Source organism: Plecotus auritus (assembly GCF_963455305.1).
Source record: "Plecotus auritus genome assembly, chromosome: 3".
NCBI classification, from domain to species: Eukaryota; Metazoa; Chordata; class Mammalia; order Chiroptera; family Vespertilionidae; genus Plecotus; species Plecotus auritus.
This window is the reverse complement of record NC_137772.1, coordinates 219,539,283-219,559,457: the sequence shown is the minus strand read 5'-3', so window position 1 is coordinate 219,559,457 and position 20,175 is coordinate 219,539,283. Positions and strand designations below refer to the sequence as shown.

The 20,175-nt window shown below is 59.3% G+C and overlaps 1 protein-coding gene across 2 annotated transcripts; it reads left to right on the top strand.

Moving 5' to 3' along the window:
• The first annotated feature begins 1,448 nt into the window (after nt 1–1,448).
• On the top strand, nt 1,449–19,315 carry PVALB (parvalbumin). 2 transcript variants are annotated; one of them, XM_080661091.1, is made up of 5 exons: nt 1,449–1,883; nt 2,357–2,424; nt 4,040–4,172; nt 5,655–5,764; nt 19,104–19,315. In XM_080661091.1, exons 2-5 carry the CDS (start codon nt 2,364–2,366, stop codon nt 19,130–19,132), a joined length of 333 nt encoding a protein of 110 aa, XP_080517217.1. In that variant the 5' UTR covers nt 1,449–1,883; nt 2,357–2,363; the 3' UTR covers nt 19,133–19,315. The 2 variants fall into 2 exon arrangements, with proteins under 2 accessions (XP_080517217.1, XP_080517216.1); XM_080661090.1 differs by lacking the exon at nt 1,449–1,883 and having other exon boundaries at nt 2,184–2,424.
• The last annotated feature ends 860 nt before the right edge of the window (nt 19,316–20,175 follow it).

The window sequence follows — 20,175 nt, the reverse complement described above, 5'->3', positions numbered from 1 at the left end:
AGCCCGGCCTTTCAGCGCAGGTCCAGCCCTCCGCCCCCAACCGAGGTGAGTGGCAGCTACTGAGGTCAGAGGAGGATGGAGGATGCAGTGGGGAGGAGGCCAACTGGAAGGGACAGCCATGCCTCCCCTTACCCCAGCGACACCGGGCTGGGCTGAGGGGTGCGGAGCGGTAGGCAGTGGTGGAACCCAGGCCGGAGAACATGAATTCCTGGGATCCCCGGCCTAACTCCTGGGGTGGCCTGGGGCAGACGCCTCTGCCTGGCTGGGTTCAGGTTTTCCACTTGTAAAACGAGAGGGGTGGAGCCAGACATCTGCGGACTCCAGTGATGCCATCAGAGGGCAGAGCGGCAGGAGGAAGGGGTATGGAAGGGAGCTGGGCTGAGGTGATCGCATCTGATGCTGCGGTGGGCGGACTTCAGCCCAGGGAGCGTCACGTTGATAGAGGCTTTACAGCAGGAGAGACGGAGGAAGGAGGAGAAGGATGGGCCTCTGTGGAGCCTTTGCCCCAGGGGTCAGCGTCCAGGGACTCAGCCATGTGGGACTTCATAGTGCTGGGTCCTGAGCTCTGGGAGGGAGCCCCATGGAGGCATCATGAACGCCACGTCAGCAGCCCTCGAGTGGGCCCCTCTCTGCCGCTGCCTCTTGGCACGTCCATAGGCCATTCGCTGACTTCGTGGCCTCGGTTTCCCTACCAGGATAGCGTAAGGACCCTTGAGCTGGGGAAACCGTTTCTCCAGCTGAGGCCTCTGCAGCGAGTTGAACCTGGGGGTTGACATGAGAGCACTGAGGCCCAGCATGTCCAGGCTGACAGCCCGGCTGGGGCGGGGGCCGCAGGGGCAGCTGAGGGTCCGGAGAAGGCCTCCCACGGGAGAGACCAGGCCGGGAGCTGCAGCCTGGGTGCCGGGGAGGCCAGATGGCAGGCTGTTCCTGAAGGAGCTGACTCACAGGAGGGGGGCAGCCGGAGCCAGCAGCATCCTAAGGTTTCCAAGGAGGGCAGCCGTCCAGGGCCAAGTGGAGGGAGACAGTGTTGACAGTGAGCGCCATGGAACCTGAGCTCTGGGCAGCTGGCTGATTCTCCCCGCTCCCCCACCCACCACCACCACCAAGGGCCACCTGGCCACACACTTTAAGGTGGGGTTTCAAGATCCCTCCCCAAGGGACCACCAACCCTATCCACCGAGGGAGACAGAAGCCCAGAGACGGGGACGGTCACAACCCAAGGTCACCCCGGGACTTAGCACAGCACCAGATCTAGAACTCAGGCCTCCTGGCGGGATCCCTGTTTAGTGCTCCACACACTCCCGAGGCGGCGGGTCAGCCTGACTCCTCGGAATGGAGGCTGCGGCCGTGGCCGTGGGAAAGAATGCAACTGGTTTCTGCTGCCTGGAGATAGGAGGTGTCACGTTTCCCCAGATGAAGTTCAGGCCAGCTACCTGCTGCGTTTTGCTGTCTGGAAAGTGTGGTCGGAAGGTGCCACCCTCTCCCCAAACCTGGGCGGTTCGGTCTCCAAGACTGAGGGGGTGGGGGAGGGGAGAGTACATCGAAATTCCAAGTAGCCTCTCCTGCCCTGCTTCCTCCAGCAGTTTTGTGGGGGCGGGCGGAGTCCCACCCGCCCTATTCCGGGGCTCAGGAGACCAGAGAAGCAAGTAGTTATGGAGATCTGAGAAGGGTTCTTTGAAAAGTGAGACTAGAGGGAAAAAATGAGGTTTCAGGATGCGCATCCCTGACCAGATGTGGCACGGGGCACCCGCAGAGAGCCCAGGAGTGCCCGCCTACCTGTGCCACCCCTCCCAGTGCTGTGGGTCGGGTTTCCGGCCCTCCGCGCTCAGATTGTGCGGCATAAAATTTGCATCCAGGACAGACCAGAGCGGAGGCTGAGTGAGGTAGGAGCGGAGAGAGAGGGGCAGCAGCGCGGGCCCCTGGAGGGTGTAGGTCTGGCCCCTGCCTGTCCGTGTCCTCCCCGAAGCCGCGGGGCATCCTCCGAGGTGCACCCCGCGCTGCACCAGGCGGGCGCCTCCAGCGTGCCCTTGATGGCAGGCGAACCCTCCAGACCCGGCTGGTGACACGGGCCACCCGTCAAGGCCAGAGGTCCCCCCTTCCCGGGCGCCCTGGCCGCAGCCCCTGGGGCGGCGAGGACCCCTGGCGGGGCGGGACGGGGCGGCTGCGGCTGCTGGACTCGCGCGGGGCGGCGGAACCGAGCGGCTCTGGCTGCGCGCCCAGCCCCGCGCCCCCTGGCTCCGCGCCAGGCCGGCCCGCGTGCGCCCAGCGCGCAGCACTGCAGCGCCGGTCATATGAGCAGAAATGATGAGAAAAGCACTTTTTAATCTTTTCGCACTTGCTCTGCCCGCTCAAACAGTTGCAGGATGTCGATGACAGACTTGCTCAGCGTGGAGGACATCAAGAAGGCCCTGGGGGCCTTTGCCGGTGAGCAGCGCCCCCCCTCTCCCCCCCCCGCCCCCGCCAGCCCTTTACCTTTATCCACCACCCTGGCCCCTGCACCCTCTGTCCACGCATCCCATCGGGGCGCCGGGGGGCGGGCGGCGAGTGGGAATCCTTTGCGTTTCCCAAACTCGTCCGGGCGGGACTTGGGTCGGTGGGAAGCCGTGCGCCCTGCCCCAGCCACCGAAAACTTGGGGCCGCCAAAGGCTAGGTGGCCGTGCTGGGAGGGCTGGAGTCCGGACCAAGGTCGCGACCAGGGTCCTGGTGGGCGCTCGGGACTCCCCCTTTAGGCGCGCAGGAGGGGCTGCAGGCAGGCGTGCCTTCTCTCCCACCCCTTACCTCGACCCCCGTTGTGGACAGGGCTCTTCCCGCCCAGGGGGGGGGGGGGGGTCAGGGCTGGCCCCACTACTGTCCAAACCCCCCGCCCCCAGGGCTCAGAGCCCTTTCCAAGGGGCCCAGAGTGAGGTGACCTTCCCAGAGCTGGCGCCCTGCTCTGCCCTGCCCGGCCCCGCCGAGCATCCTCAGCGCTGCAACTTCAGCTCCTCCGGCTGCGCAGGGAGGGAAGCATTCTGAGCGGCCCAGGACTCCAGCGCTGAGCCGCCTCCCTCCCATCGCCCAGAAGGGGAAACTGAGGCTGAGAGAGGGTCAGAAACTAAGACCCAATTCTAACCCCAAGGGCACCCGGCAGGCACCAGTGGGGTTAGGACTGGGTCTTGATCCCCCACCCTAGTGTCAGCCCTGGGTGAAGGGAGAACATGACTCCTAGCAGCACCCCACACCCCCATACACACATAAGTGACCCCACTTAACAATGGGCCCTTTCCCGGGAGTTCTTCAAAAGGAGCTCTGGACATAGAACTTTGGGAAGGGGGACCCCATTTCCTTTCTGCTTGGTGCCCCCTCCCCTGGGCATGAAGAAGCTCGGGAAGCCACCCTCCAGGGCGCAGAGACAACCCACGACTTCTCCTGGAGCCGCCCTGCTCCCTCTAAATAGAAACTTAACTGGGAATTCCTGGGGAGCCTTCTAACATCCCCCCAACTCCCACCAGAACTGATTTCTGCAGCAAAACCAGAATGTCTGGGTCCGCCCCTTCCTCCTCCCAGGTGTGACCTTGAGAGAAACCTCTCCTTTCTGTGTTGGTTTTCTGGTAACACAATCTGTGGCCAAGAGAAAGGTTGCCTCTTCTCCCACTGGCCCGCTCCCCCGCCCCAAAATACACGCACCAGGTTACATCCCCTGCAGTTCCTCCACTCAGCCACCACCCACAAGGCTCCCTGTATCCCCTCTGCCTTTGGAGGCTGCCCCACCATCAGCCGAGGGTCCAGTGGTGTGGGGGGCGGGGGGCGGGGGGGGGGAGGCTTGGGAGCCAGGGCGGTCTGGGTGCAGGCTCACCTCTCCCACCTCTGCCTCTGTGACCTTGGGTAAAGCGCCCTCTCCAGCCTGGCCTGCCGCCAACCCCCCCCCCCCATGGAAGTGGATCCCCTTTATTCCCCAGGAGGGGCACAGGGAGTCAGTGGACCAATTCTGGGACACTCCTCTCCCCCCCTTCCCTACTGCCCCTGCCTGTGGGCATTCTAACCGCCTCCTCCACCCCCGCAGCTGCCGACTCCTTCGACCACAGAAAGTTCTTCCAGATGGTGGGGCTGAAGAAGAAGAGCGCGGACGAAGTGAAGAAGGTGTTCCAGATCCTGGACAAAGACAAGAGTGGCTTCATTGAGGAGGAAGAGCTGGGGTAAACTGAGGCCTGCAGGGGCTGCCCACCGGGCTCGGGAGAGGGAGTGGGGTTGGGACTCTTGCCCTCCTGTCTGCACCTTCACAGAAATAACCACGTCCGACCACGGCTGCTTCCGGAAGAACAACCTCCTCAGCGAAAAGTGTGACTAACTAGCCTAAATGATAGCTGCTTAATATTGCTAATGGGATGATGCTACTTAATAATTTAACACAATTCAAGAGGCCATTTTTCTCCCCCTAACACCATAGGCAAGACAGAGCGCTAGCTCGAGTGTTTCATCGATTTTCCTTTGTCTAGAAGGCACCCCCACCATCCGCAGACCCCAGCCTTCTGGCCCAGGGCGGCCAGAGCAGTTCCTGGGTAAATCAGGGAGGCGGGACCAGCTTGGGGGTTCAGGAGACCAGGGAGCAAAGCAAAGGAGGAGGAGGAGATGAAAATGCAAAATGGCACCGGCTCAGGAACCTCCCACCATAGCCCCCTCGGCCACCTGGCCAGGTCTGCCCACCCCGCGGTGCCTCTGTCCCTCTCTGGCCAAGGCTGCCTTGGATTTTGTTAGAAAGGGAAGTGGGGAGGGGTGGAGAGGAGCCTTTCGAGTGAGGACTTCCCCATCCATCCAGTCTTACCCCGAACCATCCACAAGGGTACCCTCTGTCTAGACGCAGCCGTGGGCAAACTACGGCCTGCGGGCCGGATCCGGCCCATTCGGCTGTTCTATCCGGCCCGCGGAGCCGAAAGAGCGGAGGGTTCTCTTGCTCTCCCCTCCGCTCCTTTACTTTGAATTTATATTAGTTCACACAAACACTCCATCCATGCTTTTGTTCCGGCCCTCCGGTCCAGTTTAAGAACCCATTGTGGCCCTCGAGTCAAAAAGTTTGCCCACCCCTGGTCTAGAGCCTTCTTCTGTCCAACCTGGCCCTATGTATGTGCACATGTGTGCCTACACACACACACACACACACACACACACACACACACACACACACACTGACTGCCACCTGCCTCCAGGCATCACCTTCTCCAGACTCTTCCCTTCGTCCCAGTGTGATGAGTGCCTCCTTCGAGCACCTGTCTGCTTCCCACCACCGCACCCATCACACTGGGCCGCCTCTCTCAGGGCGTGTGACCCCTCCTCATCTCTTCAGGCTGCTTCCCAGGGTTTCTCTGTGCCCCAGGTTCCAGCACGGCCTGGGCACGGAGAAGATACTTCTGTGCTGGTTGCAGTGGCTGAATAAGTAGCCACGGGCTGGTGCCCTGCCTGGTGTGAGGTGGAGCCGTCACTGAGGACAGCCTGTCCTTGCCGCACACCCACCCGGGAGGGCACAGCCACAGCCCGGCCGCCGGCCCTGCACGACCGCACGCATGCCCGCTGCTTGCTGCCTGTCCCAGCTGCCCCTTCCCCTGCGCAGATGCCAGCACCGTCCGCACAGGGTTCCTGCAAGGTGACCTTGACCTGACTCCCTCCCCGGTGTTTCTTCCCAGAGCCATCCTGAAGGGCTTCTCTGCAGATGCCAGAGACCTGTCTGCTACCGAAACCAAGACGCTGCTGGCCGCGGGCGACAAGGATGGGGACGGCAAGATCGGGGTCGACGGTGAGTAGCCACGGCCTGGGCCCCGGGCACATGGGGCTCTTGGGATGCTTGGATGCTAAACGCTCGGAGCTGTGTCTGTCACGTGGCAGGAGAGGAGGGGTCACACGACTCCCAAATCAGAAGGGAAAAGGCAGTCTGTTAGGTCTGAGGCTCTGTCACATAAGCAGGCAAAGAAAAGCTGGTGTATTTCTTCCAGATTTGAACAATCCTAAAGGAACAGATTCTTTCCCCCACACCTTGTGGGAAGGGCATGCAGGAGCGTTGGGAATTTTCCCTGCACTTGGCCTGCGCTGTCCCTGGTTTTGATCCCGGCTCTGTCCAAACTGGCTGTGTGACCTTGGATATGCTCTCTTCTCTCTGGGCCTCAGTCTCCGATCGGTAACCCGAGGAGATGAGGCCAACTGATCCCCAAGGACCCGGCCGGCTCTCACGTTCTCAGATTCCAGGGATGGAAATTCCTTCTCTCCTATCCTCCTCCCCATCTTGTCAGGTGTCCTGTAACTTCAAGTCTCAAGCCCGTTTGGGCTTCACCCAAGCAGACCATTCCAGCATTGTAGGCGAGCCAGGAAAAACGGCCCCCCGAGGACTGGCTGGGAGTTAGGAGACGGGCTGTCTTGCTGTTCACGCCTTGCTTTCAGGACAGGTGAGGGGCTGGTGGTCCAGCATCGCACATCCTTCTCCATTCAGCTCTAACCTCCTCTGCCCGGAGCACATCCCGCATCACTCTCTTCCTCAGCATCACAGCATCCTCGGGCGTTGTCTTCATTTTGCAGGGGGCACACTGAGCTGAGGTGCCTTAGCCTATTCGGGGAGCCAGACCCCAAGGGGTGGGGCAGGAACTCGGACCAGGTCTGACGAGCTCTTTCTGACACGCTGTGCGACCCTGCTCCTGTGACCGCCTTTTCTGGCAGTCGGGGTGAACACTGTGTGTAGGTGCTTGGCCTCCAGGCGCGGGCTGTCCGGGGTCCAGTCCCAGCTCCGCCACTTCCCAGCTGCGTGCCTTTGGGCCATTCAAGAAAACCTCTCTGGGCCTCGGTTTTCCCTTCTCTAAGCTGAGCCTGATGGCAGCCCTCCTCTCCGAGGTTTGTCGTGAGGGTTAGGTGTCCACGTGCGGAGCGTTTGGAACGGTGCCTGGCGCAGAGAAGGCGCTCTGCGGCGTTTGTGACCGGTGTTCGCCCTTCCGTCCTCGGTGTCTGGCCCGTACCTGACCGGAAGCAGGCACTTAGCACACCTCTGCTGCCCGAGTGTGAAGGCCACCCCCGCCCCATGCTTCCTCTCTGCCCTTCACCAGCCGTGACCTTGGCCACACTGAGGTTCCATTTGCACAGTTTTAGCCTAAGACCTGTGCTGGGGCGCGTGGTGAAATTAAGTGGCTATAGACAGAAATTGCTCTGGGAAAGGTACAAGGATGCTGACCGTGGGTACAGTTTATGAAAGTTTTATGTCAGAAACAGGAATAGAGAACCTCTAGCAAGGTCAGACGCAGCGACTGCCCAGCCTGGTGATGACAGCTGCCCTTTTTTGTGGCTGGGAAGGAGGGAGGGGTTTGAAAGGAGGCGAGCGAAGGGTGCTGGAGGGAAATCGGTGACTCCAGTAAGTGGCCCATCTCCCCCACTCCACCGCCCTCACCAAACCACATATCCGATAGCTCCCCCCGAGCCTGGATTCCTGCCATGACCCACCCCAGGCCTCCAGACCTGCTCCCATTTTTACTTGCAGCCAACGTGCCACGGCTCAGAGCCCTAGGCAGGGTCTTCATGGCTGGCTGCTCACCAGCAACCTAAATGATGAAGAAAAACCAGGCCAGGTCCTGGCCTGCTTCCTTGATTCCCTTCCTCCCCCCGCTTCCCTCCGATCTTAAAGAGCTTACTAAACTCTTCCAATAGCCGTTACCAGGGGCACCCCTGTGCCGGATGTGGGGGAGGTAAAGTCGAATCAGGCCCAACTCCCAGAGGCACCATTTCCTGGCTGGGTGCCCCTGGGTAGCAGCTCAGCAACCCTGAGCCCCAGTTTCCTCATCTCTAAACGGGAGACGATAATACAGAGCCCACTGGGATTCTGTGAGGCGCCCAGGACATGCTGTGTGGAGTACTGAGTGCAGCGCCCAGCACATAGTAAGTGCTCAACCAACACCTCCGAGGTACTGCTTCCATTCTATTCCCACGTTGCTCACAGCTCGGTGTATGCACACACAGACGAATGGGAACGCCAGGCAGAGGCCGGGAGGTGCAGACCGGCTCTGTGGAGAGGGAGAGACAAGGGCAGGTCTGGAGGCTGTGGGCAGGAATGCTGCAGGCTGGGAGGGTGGGGAGGGAGGCCCAGGCAAGGTGCGGGTCCCAGCAAAGGCACTAAGGGAGGGAGTCTAGGGCATGTTTAGATAGAGGCAATATGATGGATTTGCCCAGGGTGGGATTTGCCCAGAGAAGTATTACCAGGGTGTGCAATGTGTGCCCAGCCCCGTGCTGGGGTCTGCGCAAATGTCACCTCATTTGACCTGGAGATGACAGAGGACACGAATGTCGACACAGAAAGACCAGCTCTAGTGTCCAAGGTGATAGTGGGTTCAGACCCAGGTCTGTCTGCAGGCACAGTGCCGGCTCAGGCCACCTGGTGAAAAGATGTAGCTGCCTCCACCCCCCTGCCCCCCCAAACACAGAACTTCTTCGGGAGGTGCTGAGAGCTGGGCGTGCTGATGCCCCGCAGGCAGCGAGACGGAGGCAGAGCCACGGCGGCCCCAGCAGGTTCTATTCCAGGCCCTCGGCTTGGCTCCCTGCCCGCCCGCCCGCTCTAAAGGCTGAAGGGCCTGGAGGGTGCTTTCACCTCCTGGTGGGACTGGGGGTGTCACAGAATCCCTCCGACCTTCACGTGCCTGTTTACTAAGCTCAGAAGTCAAGTCACTAGCCAATCACTGGGGTCTCTTCCAGCTCTGGGGACCCACGGGTGTCCCGGGAATAAACCGCTCGAGGAGGCCCAGCTCGGCCCTTAGGCTCGGCTGTGCCACCTTGAACAGCGATCGCAATCACCTTTACCGTCACGGAGCCCTGACCGTGTGCCGGGCACAGGGCTGGCAGGTTACTCCTTGGAGCTTCCCAGCTGTCTTGGAGGTGGACACTGTTCCTATCCCATTTATAGAGGGAGACACCGAGGCTCCCAGAGGCTGAGTTTGTCTAAACGTCCGTGCCTGGGAAATGACAAGTCAAGATCTGAGTTCAGGTCTGTCTGGACCCCAAGCCCATGCCCAGGCTGCCTGCTTCATTCATTCATTCAACGTTTAATGAGCTTCTACCATAGGTGACTTATTCATCAACTCGTTGCTTGCTTCTCTCTCCCCCACTGGCCTCCCAGCCCCCTGAGAGCAGGGCGTTTTGCTCAGTGCACTAGAAAAGGGCGGGCTCGAGGGAAGGTAGTTGAGTGATGAGTGAGTGAGGGAATGAACATGTGTGCTGCTCTGGGGACGAGAGGCAGTGAGGACGGGGTCTGGTGTGTGGGCTGGAGACCCGCGTGCGCCAGGGCTGGCAAGCAGCAGGTCCCGGAGCTTCTAGACACAGGGCTGCCTCCGTCTCCAGCGCCGTGTGCGCTTCTGAAGGTGAGGGGTATTTACCGTGTTCTTCAGGGTCCCGGGCGGAAGGGAGAGACCAGAAAGACCAAGTTCTGATCATAATCCTTTGCATTCCCGTCCCTGGGCAACTAGTCCCAGGAATCTCAGCCTTTTCTAGATGTAGCCGATTGATTCTGGAAGGCCCCCCAAGCGCCGCGCTGGGGAAGGGGGGTTTGAGGCAGAGGTGGAAGCTGCCCCAAACCCAGCAGCAGCTGCCAATTCTGGGCACCAACAGCAGACGACACTGAGGGGCAGCTTCCTTCCCTAGCCCTTGTCCTGAGCAGGGGTCGGCCCCGATCTGAGTCGCCCAGAGCGTGCTTCTCTACACAGGAGCTTCTGGTTCCTTAGGTCGGGGGTGGGGCCCACGAGTGTGCATCTCTACCAAGTCCAGGTGGTGCTGACAACCCGGGACCACACTTTGAGAACCGCTGCCTCACAATACCCGAGAAAACAGGTGCCCTTACTCTTCCCGTTTTACAAACGAGGAAACTGAGGCACTGAGAGAAACGTGCCCAGGGCCACTCAGTCGCTGAGCCAGGATTGGGGCTTGCAGGTCCGGCCGGGACCCTCTGCCACCCTGCCGGTCACCCGGGCCTGTGTCCCCAGCCCGGGCTCTCCACACCCGGAGCCTGCACGTGGACTGGGCAGGGACAGGGACAGCGCTTACCACCGTGTGGCACTTCCTGTGCACTGGGGACTGCACACGGGCCTCCCCTCTCCCAGCTCCGTCAGTCCCCACAGCGGCTGCACGAGGCAGGGAAACTGAGGCTCCGGGAAGTGGGGCGACTTGCCCAGGATCACACGGCTGTTCAGCATCGGGGCGGAGCTGTTCAAACATTGACACTCCGACTCCAAATATCTCGCTCTTCCTCTCCAGGCTGAAGCCGAGGTGTGCACATACACACACACACATGCACACACACAAACACACGCATGCAATCCTGAAACTCAATCCCGTCTCCTATGCTACAGGCCAGCTTTCACTCAAGAGACTGTGGGGCTTTTTTTCTGCTTCTGTTGCTAAAAAATGTGGTCGCAATTATCGCCTTCCCATCCCAGTCTGCTTCATCCACGGGCCTCAAGGCATTTCTCTTTTCTGCTTCCTTCCGGCAAAATCTGTTCTCTTTTATCCTTAAGGAGCCTATCTAAGGTGGGAGGTGGAGTGATGAGGAAGCTGGGGCTGAAATACCTAAAGCAGGGGTCCTCAAACTACGGCCCGCGGGCCACATGCGGCCCGCCGAGGACATTTATCCGGCCCGCCGGGGGCCGCTGCCTGTCCTGCTTAGCAGCCGACTCGTCCCGGGCCCGCAGTGCGCATAGGAATTTGTTCATAGTTTTTTTAAAAAACTATAGTCCGGCCCTCCAACGGTCTGAGGGACAGGGAACTGGCCCCCTGTTTAAAAAGTTTGAGCACCCCTGATCCTAAGGTCAGGCAGAAACTACAACCCAAGTGGGGATCAGCATGCCCGCCTCCAAGCTGTAGCTTTAGTTCAGTGAGTGGCCTGGAAGTGACCCGTGTCTCTTCTTTTACGTGAGCGCTCGGTCCTGTGAGCCGCCTGAGGACCCTTCGGAAGCAGAGGAATACCCGTCCCCAGCGGAGGTGAAATTGAGTCGCAGACGGGAGGGAAGCGAGAAGGATGGAAGGAGTCCCCTCCCCGCCCCTGTAATTCCAGCCTCTGGCCCCTCTGGGATTGGGTTTCCATGCCAGCAGGATGGCATCTGAGCGCCAGCCTGCAGTCTTCATGGCAAAGCCCCACGGTGTGCAGGGTTTTATCCCATCTCACAGCGTCCTCGGCCAGCCCGGCAAGGCCTGCGATCTATACTGAGACATGTGGAAACTGAGGCCCAGGGAACGTTTAGTGCCCAGGTCACAGGGCAAATCCTTGGTCGAGTGGCCCCGGGTCTTCTAACTCCGCCCCTCCCTCCACCAGGCTGAGCTGAGACACGGGAGTTATAAATGGTTTCTGTGCTTAGCCAGATGCTGGCTTTCATTCCCGCGGACCTCCGTAAGCCCGGCCTCAGGCGGCACCAGATAATTTAGCCGAGGGAGAGAAGCCGTGATGCTTACATAACCGCCCTCCTGTCATCAGGAGGAGTGAGGGCGGAGGCAAGACGGCCCTCGCGGGTGATCCCTCTCCACCACCGGGCCGCTCGGCTCCAGCGTCCGGGAGGAGATGCACCCTGGCCTGAGCCAGCCTAAGTCAGAACCTTCCTGGCTAAGTGCCTCTCAGCCTCAGTTTCCCTGTAAGTAAAATGGGGATAAGAGGGCAGGCAAGGGCGACATGAGCTGACACACAGGGCAGTGACTGGGCCCCCAGAACTGTTGACGAAGGCTCCTTGCAGGCCGTCTGGTGTGACCCCGGATGACCCCGCTCCCCGGTCTCCTGGGTTCGGAAAGTGATCCCTGTTTGCAATAGCAATTTATAAGAAACCCGGCCCGGGAGCTATTTCCAGGCGAGGTGATAAACCAGGAGGTCGGTGCCTTCGTCTGGTCATCACAGCAGAGGGGAGGAAGGAGCCTTCCAGGCGCTGACTCAATGCTCATCTCAGTTTCACTCCGGCTGTGGGCGATCAGCGGGTGCTGGTCTCACCTGTCAATGACTTCTAAATTTGTCCGATCCCCATAGTACCCAGCACCGGGACAGACCTAATTAGACTAATTTCAGTTTCCCAAGGGAAAGGAAAGAACTGAGTCTTCTCATCCTCTGACCCTGTCTGCTGCTCCCCCCCCCCACGGCCCCCTCCCATCCTGTGATTGGAGGATGAAGAAAGCAGTGAGCTGGCCCGGGGGCCTGGGGTGAGGCTTGCATGCAACGGCAGGGCTGCATTACATTCTGATGGGAGGACAGAAACACTCCCTAACCGGTAAGGCTGATGTCACGATGCTCCCTCGGAGCCAGGCGTCGCTGTCCAAGGCACTTCTCAGCCATTATCTCATGCAGCCCTCACCATAGCCCTGTGAAGAGATCCTCTCAGCATCCCCATTTTACAGATGTGGACACTGAGGGTCAGAGACTGAGTTTCCGAGGATGGGCACGCTGGAGGTGGGACCCTAACTCTGATGGGATAGATCAGTGGTTGGCAAACTCATTAGTCACCAGAGCCAAATATCAACAGTACAACGATTGAAATTTCTTTTGAGAGCCAAATTTTTTAAACTTAAACTATATAGGTAGGTACATTGTTATTAACTTAATTAGGGTACTCCTAAGCTGGCCTTTGCTAAAAACTCAAGGGGCCAAAGAGCCGCATGTGGCTCGCGAGCCGCGGTTTGCCGACCCCTGGGATAGATGGTGTCAGAAACTTCTCTGCTGCTTGTTCTGTAGGCTTCCGGTGCCCTCTGTCAGTTTACATCTTCCTTGCCGTCGCCTCAGGATCCGTGTGCTTATTGCTGTTACAATGTCAAAGCTCCGACCTGTGTCACTTAGGCTGAGAGATCCAAGGGAGGTGGAATAACACGTATAGGGCGTGTTCTGTGTGCCGGGCTCCTTCTGGATTTGCTCTGCAGTTTTCCCAAGAGCCGTGCAAGGAGGCATTGTCATACCCACTTTACAGACGAGAAAACTGAGGCTCAGAGAGGAACGTAATGATCTAAGGCCACCTAGCCAGGAAGTGATAGGACAGGATTCAGACCCACCTCCAGGGTTGTACGCAGGTGCCCGGCAGAGATAAGCAATGGTGGGGGCGGCAACGAGGCCCAGGAAACATGGATTATAGCCATTGGCAGAATCTGTGCCAGGCAGCAGCCAGGCATTCACAGGCTTGGTTCTGAGGTGGCTGGAGCTGTAGACGCATCTTGCTGACTCCTGCAACCAAGTGCCGGGCCCCGGCTGTGGAGCAGGCCTGGGGCGAGCGCTTCACTGCCGGTTCCCCTGGCAACCCAAGGCGCACCCTCTACGGATGGGGAAGCAGAGGCACAGTGACGTCGCGTGTCTGGTCCAAGGTCACGGAAACAGGCAGTGGGGACTGGGAGTTGACTCCTAGTTCCCCTGCTCCAAACACTGGGAGAGTGGAAAGGAGGTGTCTGCACCCGACAGTGCAGGGATCACAGAACAAAGACCGGGAAGAGTGAGGGCCTTGTCCAGGGACATGAGTGATGGCCGAGCCAAGGCCGGAACCCCGCGCTCTGACACTCTGTTCCCCATCCCCGTGTCCCACTGCCAGTCAGGTGACCGAGACTCTTGGGGTCTCTGTGTGTTTGCCGTGTGTCCCTCTGAGGGACGTGCCCGTCGAGGAGACCTTTTCTGATAGGGGTGCTGCTCGTTAGCTGGCTGGTTCCTAAGAGCTCTGCCCCGAGGGCGGTGCAACCCGAGCAGAGAGGTGACCTGCCCTCCCTTTGCCCGCAGAGTGCCTCTCCGGTTCGGGGAGGACAGCCAGAGTCCTGTGCTCTCTCTCCGCAGACAGCCAGGCGGTCGTCATCGCGATACCCTGGCTGCTTCGGGGTGGATCTGACTGTGGGCGCTAGTTTGGACCCTGGGGGTGTGTAGGAACCTCTGAGAACGCACCCGGTGGGCAGAGGGGGGTCCAAACTAGCGCCCACAGTCAGACTCCAAAGTGCCTGACTTCCCACCGCCGAGAGTCCCCGGGCCCCGTTTGCTCTGACCGCTCCGAGGACCGCCAGGTGAAGGCGATGAATGGGCTCTACTGATGCGCAGCCGAGACCCTGGCATTTCCAGGTGAGGGTCAGAGAGGCCATGCAGGTCGGAAACGGGAAGGGCCAAGTCCCCCTCTTGGCCATCTCTCCGTGAGCTGGTGTTTGTGTCTCCTCTGTCCCAGGACAGAGCGGCTCAGGCCCAAGGACAGGAGACACGGCCTAGCGCCCGTCTTCCAGGTTAAGTGGCAGGTCGAAGCCTGAGAGAGTTCATGCTTCCCCTCCATCAGGGACGCTGGCTCCATCAGGAACGGCCTCCCCACATTCATGTCGGGATGTTCCTGACATCACAGGCCAAGTCCTGCCTCTTACTTTCCTCGTGACCCAGACACTTCGCCTCTTCAGACCTCCCTTCCCATCTGCAAAATGGGCATCGTCCCACTTACCTCCTGGGCCTCAGTAAGAATTACATGAAGTCAGTATTTATTGACCCCTAAGGAGCCATCGCTCCATCCTTCCCTCCCTCCATCCATCCTCCCTCCCTCCCTCCATCCTTCCCTTCCTCCCTCCCTCCCTCCATCCTTCCCTCCCTCCCTCCCTCCCTCCCTTCCTCCCTCCCTCCCTCCCTCCCTCCCTCCCTCCATCCTTCCCTCCCTCCCTCCCTTCATCCATCCCTCCCTCCATCCATCTTTCCCTCCCTTCCTCCTTCCCTCCCTCCCTCCATCCCTCCCTCCCTCCCTCCCTCCATCCTTCCCTCCCTCCCTCCCTCCCTCTATCCTTCCCTCCCTCCCTTCATCCATCCCTCCCTCCCTCCATCCATCCCTCCATCCCTCCCTCCCTCCCTCCCTCCATCCCTCCCTCCATCCTTCCCTCCCTCCCTTCATCCATCCCTCCCTCCCTCCCTCCCTCCCTCCATCCTTCCCTCCCTCCCTTCATCCATCCCTCCCTCCATCCCTCCCTCCATCCATCCCTCCCTCCATCCTTCCCTCCTTCCCTTCTTCCCTCCCTCCCTCCATCCATCTCTCCCTCTATCCTTCCCTCCATCCCTCCCTCCCTCCATCCATCCATCCCTTCCTCCCTCCCTCTCTCCCTCCCTCCATCCATCCCTCCATCCCTCCATCCATCCCTCCCTCCCTCCCTCCATCCATCCCTCCCTCCATCCCTCCATCCTTCCCTCCATCCATCCCTCCCCCCATCCATCCCTCCCTCCATCCATCCCTCCATCCCTCCATCCCTCCCTCTCTCCCTCCCTCCATCCATCCCTCCATCCATCCCTCCCTCCATCCTTCCTTCCCTCCCTCCTTCCCTCCCTCCCTCCATCCATCTCTCCCTCTATCCTTCCCTCCATCCATCCCTCCCTCCATCCATCCCTCCCTCCCTCCATCCATCCATCCCTTCCTCCCTCCCTCTCTCCCTCTCTCCATCCATCCCTCCATCCATCCCTCCCTCCATCCCTCCATCCATCCCTTCATCCCTTCCTCCCTCCATCCCTCCCTCTCTCCCTCCCTCCATCCATCCCTCCATCCATCCCTCCCTCCCTCCCTCCATCCATCCCTCCCTCCATCCCTCCATCCTTCCCTCCATCCATCCCTCCCTCCATCCATCCCTCCCTCTATCCCTCCATCCATCCCTCCATCCATCCCTCCCTCCATCCCTCCATCCATCCCTCCCTCCCTCCATCCATCCCTCCCTCCATCCCTCCATCCATCCCTCCCTCCCTCTATCCATCCCTCCCTCCCTCCCTTTAACCCTCCCTCCATCCATCCCTCCATCCCTCCATCCCTCCCTCCCCCCATCAGTCCATCCATTTGGCATCCATGTATTGGCACCTGCCATGTGCCAGGTCTGTTCTATTGCTAGGAGGGTGCTGAACAAGACAGGGCTCCCTGCCTCCTGGAATGTACATTCTAGCAGGGGGAGACCAGTTAAGTAAGTCAGTGCATAAATAAGATCATTCCAGAAAGTGCTAAGTACCAAGAGGTAAATAAAAAGGGGCCGATAGGACAGAATCGTGGCAGGTGGCCGCATCTGAGCCGGCTCAGGTGTCACTCTAGGTCAGAACCTCTGGGGTAAAGAAGGGAGCCTCAGAGCACAGCCTGAATCAAGTTCACTACGTGACCTTGGTCGAGCTACTTCACCCTTGGGCCTCAGCTTCCCCATCTGTAAACTGCAGACAAAAGCATCTCTCCGTGGGGCAGGGGTGAGAATGTCGTAAGAACACTCCCCTTGCAGGCATGAAGTAAATAAGAAATTTAAATTCTATACAAACGGACAATTCCAAGCAAAGTGCTGACGACAGGAGACATCTCCAAAGAGCCACCCGCAGGGTCACAGGAGCTCATGCGGAGAAAGCGAACGCGTGGGCACCTGGCCGGTGGAGGGCTCGTGGGGTTTGGGTTCTGTCTCTGCCACGCGCTGTGCTGTCCAGCCGGTGGCCCTGGGGAGTGTCAGGACCGGCGGGAGGACCCGCCCACGCTCCCCCCTTGAGGCGATACTCAGGCCCCCACCTCCGACCGCCTGCCTTTCCGTCCTCAGGGACAGCCTGGACAGGAGAGGGGCTCCATTTCCCAGGCTGGACCCCGGGAAGGGGAGGGGCCCCGGTCCTGCCACCTGGTAGGGGTCAGTGCCAGGTGATTTACATGAGACAGACAGCACGTGCCGGTCTGGTTGGTTTTTGTTTTTCCCCCTTTGACTGGAAATAACGCTAGCTTACAGAAGAGCTGTGAACAGGACGGGGTTCCGTGCACCCTCACCCAGGCCCCCAGCGCCAGCCTTTGTCGTAACCACGGATCAGGGTGACAAGGAAGGAGTCACGCATGTGCTTGGCCCAGAGTCTGAGGGCAGGACCAACTTTGAGGGAGCCCCAGAGATTTCTCCCTGCCTCTCTGAAGCCACTTGCCACCCCGTTTTTCATTGTCTCTCACAAGGAATTGTCGCTGCCCCTCCCTCTAGTGACAATGACAAAGGGGGGGGTTGATGCCCAGAGAGTCCGCTTCTTAGCACGCAGGGCCCCCTAGCTCTTCACCCCACCCATGCGGTCCCCACTCAGGACACTCCACTTTCTAGAGGCGAAGGGACTTACCTGGGGCCTCAGTCTCCGGCAGGCTGGGGACATGGCATCTCAGAGCCACATAGATGTATGGGAGGGGTGGCAACCCCTGGTTCTCTTGTCTCCCAGAGAGAAAAGCCACAGAGAAGAGACTCCCTGGACCCCTAATCTATAATAATAAGAGCGTAATATGCTAATTAGACCGGACAGCCGAACGACCTTCCGGACGTCCTTCCAGATGAAGCCAGGGCTGCGAGGGCCGAGCCCCTTGCATGCATTTCGTGCACCGGCCCTCTAGTGTCAAATAAAGGTCTCAGCACCCCCTTTGACCACCACAGCGAGGACCCCACACCTGCAAGGACGTGGAACACGGGGCAGGGGGGCTCAGGGAGGAGCCGATGACCCCCTGAGCACCACCTGTCTCTCCGGACTCCTCTGAGCCGGCGATGACGACGAGGCTAGAGACCAGGTCACACAGCCCGTAAGCGACAGAGCCAGATTGCAGCCCAGGTCGCCTACTGGGTTGTCCCAAATGCACCCCATGGTTTCCTCCCTCGGAGCCCCACCTGCGATCCCTCCCCCTCCACCTGCTTTCCCTATGGGCCCCTGCATCTGCTTACAGGACCCTGTCAAAGCCGCCTTCCCTCTGAAGGTTCTGCTGCTGCAAAGATAGACGGCCCTCATGCCCCCTGTGGCGGTGAAGTCCCCGCGCCTCTCGGCCTTTCACAGCCACACGTGGCCCCGCAGTGTCAGGCACGGAGCCAGGGGTGGGATGAGCCGTGAGCAAGGCCAGTGGGATCTGAAGCTTCGTGTTCCAGCCGGGGAGGCAGGCAACAAAGGAAGGTGCAAGCAATACTCAAAAGTGCTTTGAGCGTGTACGTGCTGTGACTGTAACAAAAGGTGGTGCTAGCTAAGAGCATCGCTGCTTTCACCCGAGTGACCAGAGAAGGCCCCCTGAGGAGAGAGGTGTGGGAGGGGACCAGGTGAGAGAGAGGGAGCCAGCCCTGGGCAAGTCCGGAGCGAGTACCAGGTGGGCGAGCGACAGGTGCAAAGGGCCTGAGGTGACAACACCCTCAGTGCGTTTGAGACTCACAGAAAGGCCAGCAGCTTGGAGCACTTCCTGCCAGACGTCGTCTTCCTCCCAACTAGACGAGAAGCTCCCGTGGGGCAGGGACCATCTCTCCCCTGGGCCTCCCCTCACCCGGAGGCTCTGCAAAGTCACTTCTCCTCTCTGGGCGTCAGTTTTTCCTTCTGTAAAATGGGGTGATCCTTCCCACTCTCCTGAGGGCTTGTGATGTTAAGTGAGGAGCTGTGGGAGACAGAGCTCAGCCTATTCTGAGCACCTGCTGTGCTCCCTCCTCTGAGCCGCGCCATGTCCCGTGCTCAGGGTCCCTCCGGAGGAAGAGGTTCTTGAATCTGGCTGCTCACCGGAACCACCTTCTGACAAGTAAAATCACTCGCCTGTTTCCCCAGGCCTCCTCAGTCAGAATTTCCAAGGCCAGGGCCTGGGAGTCTGCGACCTTGATGGGCAGCTGGGGGCCGACGAGATGCGTGGCCAAGAAAGGGCTGAGTCGAAGGCACACAGACCTGGGCCTGAAGCCTGGCTCTGCTCCTTCCTGGTAACAATGGCTGGACTCTGAGCCTGGGTTTCCTCATCTGTAGAACAGGAATAATGATACCCTGCACATCCCAGGATTAGTGTCCGAGTCTAATGAGATGTTGTATATAAAGTGCTTGAAATAGTGACTGGCATGTGATAAGCATTCAGAAAATCACCATTGCTATTATTATTGTCTTTACTAATAATTTGTCGGCTGCATGGCAGCATGAAGTGAAAGACACAGTAGGTTCACCATTTTCCTCCTTCCTTCCTTCCTTCCTTCCTTCCTTCCTTCCTTCCTTCCTTCCTTCCTTCCTCCCTCCCTCCCTCCCTCCCTCCCTCCCTCCCTCCCTTCCTTCCTTCCCACACCCACCGTCCCATCACGCCAGGTCTGCAGCCGATGTGCAAACCGAGGAAGGCCTGCAGGGGGCCCAGCGGTCCGGCTGTGGCCGGTCTCTGCACTGCCCACCGCTGACTCACCTTTGTCATTTTCTTTTGCAGAATTCTCCACTCTGGTGGCTGAAAGTTAAGAGGCTCTGGCTGCCCCGCCTCTCTACCCCTGACCCCCAACCTCCGCCCCTCCCGCTGCCCTCCTCTGTTGCTGTTCAGTTTGTTTATGTTATTTTTTACTCCCCCCTGTCCTCCTTCGGCCCTGCAATGACACCTTTCTTCTGGAAAATGCTGGAGAAACAATAAAGGCTGAACCAATTGGATTCTTTTGCTTGAAAGGATCCTGGACAAGGGGTTGGGGGCGGGAGTGGGTCTTTGGCTTTCCAGGCACACCTGTGCGGGGGGTGGGGGGGCTTTAGACAGAAAAGATGGGGTGAAAGAGAACTCCGCTGAGCCCCTCCTCTGCACTTGCTGCTGAGCACAGCACTCCACATGGGTTTCCCATTAACCCTTGAAACCACCCCATAGGGGGGTGGTGAGACTCCCATTTTACAGATCCTTAGAGAGGAAGGGATGTGTCTAAGTCCACACAGCTAGGACTTGTGGATGGATGGATGGATGGACGGATGGATGGATGGATGGACGGACGGGTGGATACCCATTAAAACTCTTTTTGTTACAAATGACAGAAACCCAACTCTGAATGACTTAGGCAAAAGAGGAAGAAAAAAACAAAGACTTGATTGGCTACGTGCCTAAATAGTCCAGGGGCAGGTCTTCAGGAACAGTGGGATCCAGGGACTCACGTGAAATCATCGGGATTAAGGGCTTCCTGCCCCATCTCTGGGCACGGCTGCCCTCTGTGCTGGATTCGCTGATGATGGCAAGATCCCCCCAGCAGCTCCAACAGAACCAGAAAAAATAACAACAAGCTCCTCGTTCCCATTCACTCCTTCCGAGGTCCCGTTAATGCCACTGCCAATGTTTATTGAGCACTTACTCTGTGCTGAGCCGTCCCATGGTGCCATCTGTGCAGCAACCCTGCCATTGTCTTCGTTTTTCAGATGAGAAACCTTGGGCCAGAGAAGTGAAATGTCTGCCCAAGATCACACCACGAGTACGTGGTGGAGCCAGGCCCCTAACTCGGCAGCCACCTCCAGAGCCCGCGTCCCGCCCTGAACCG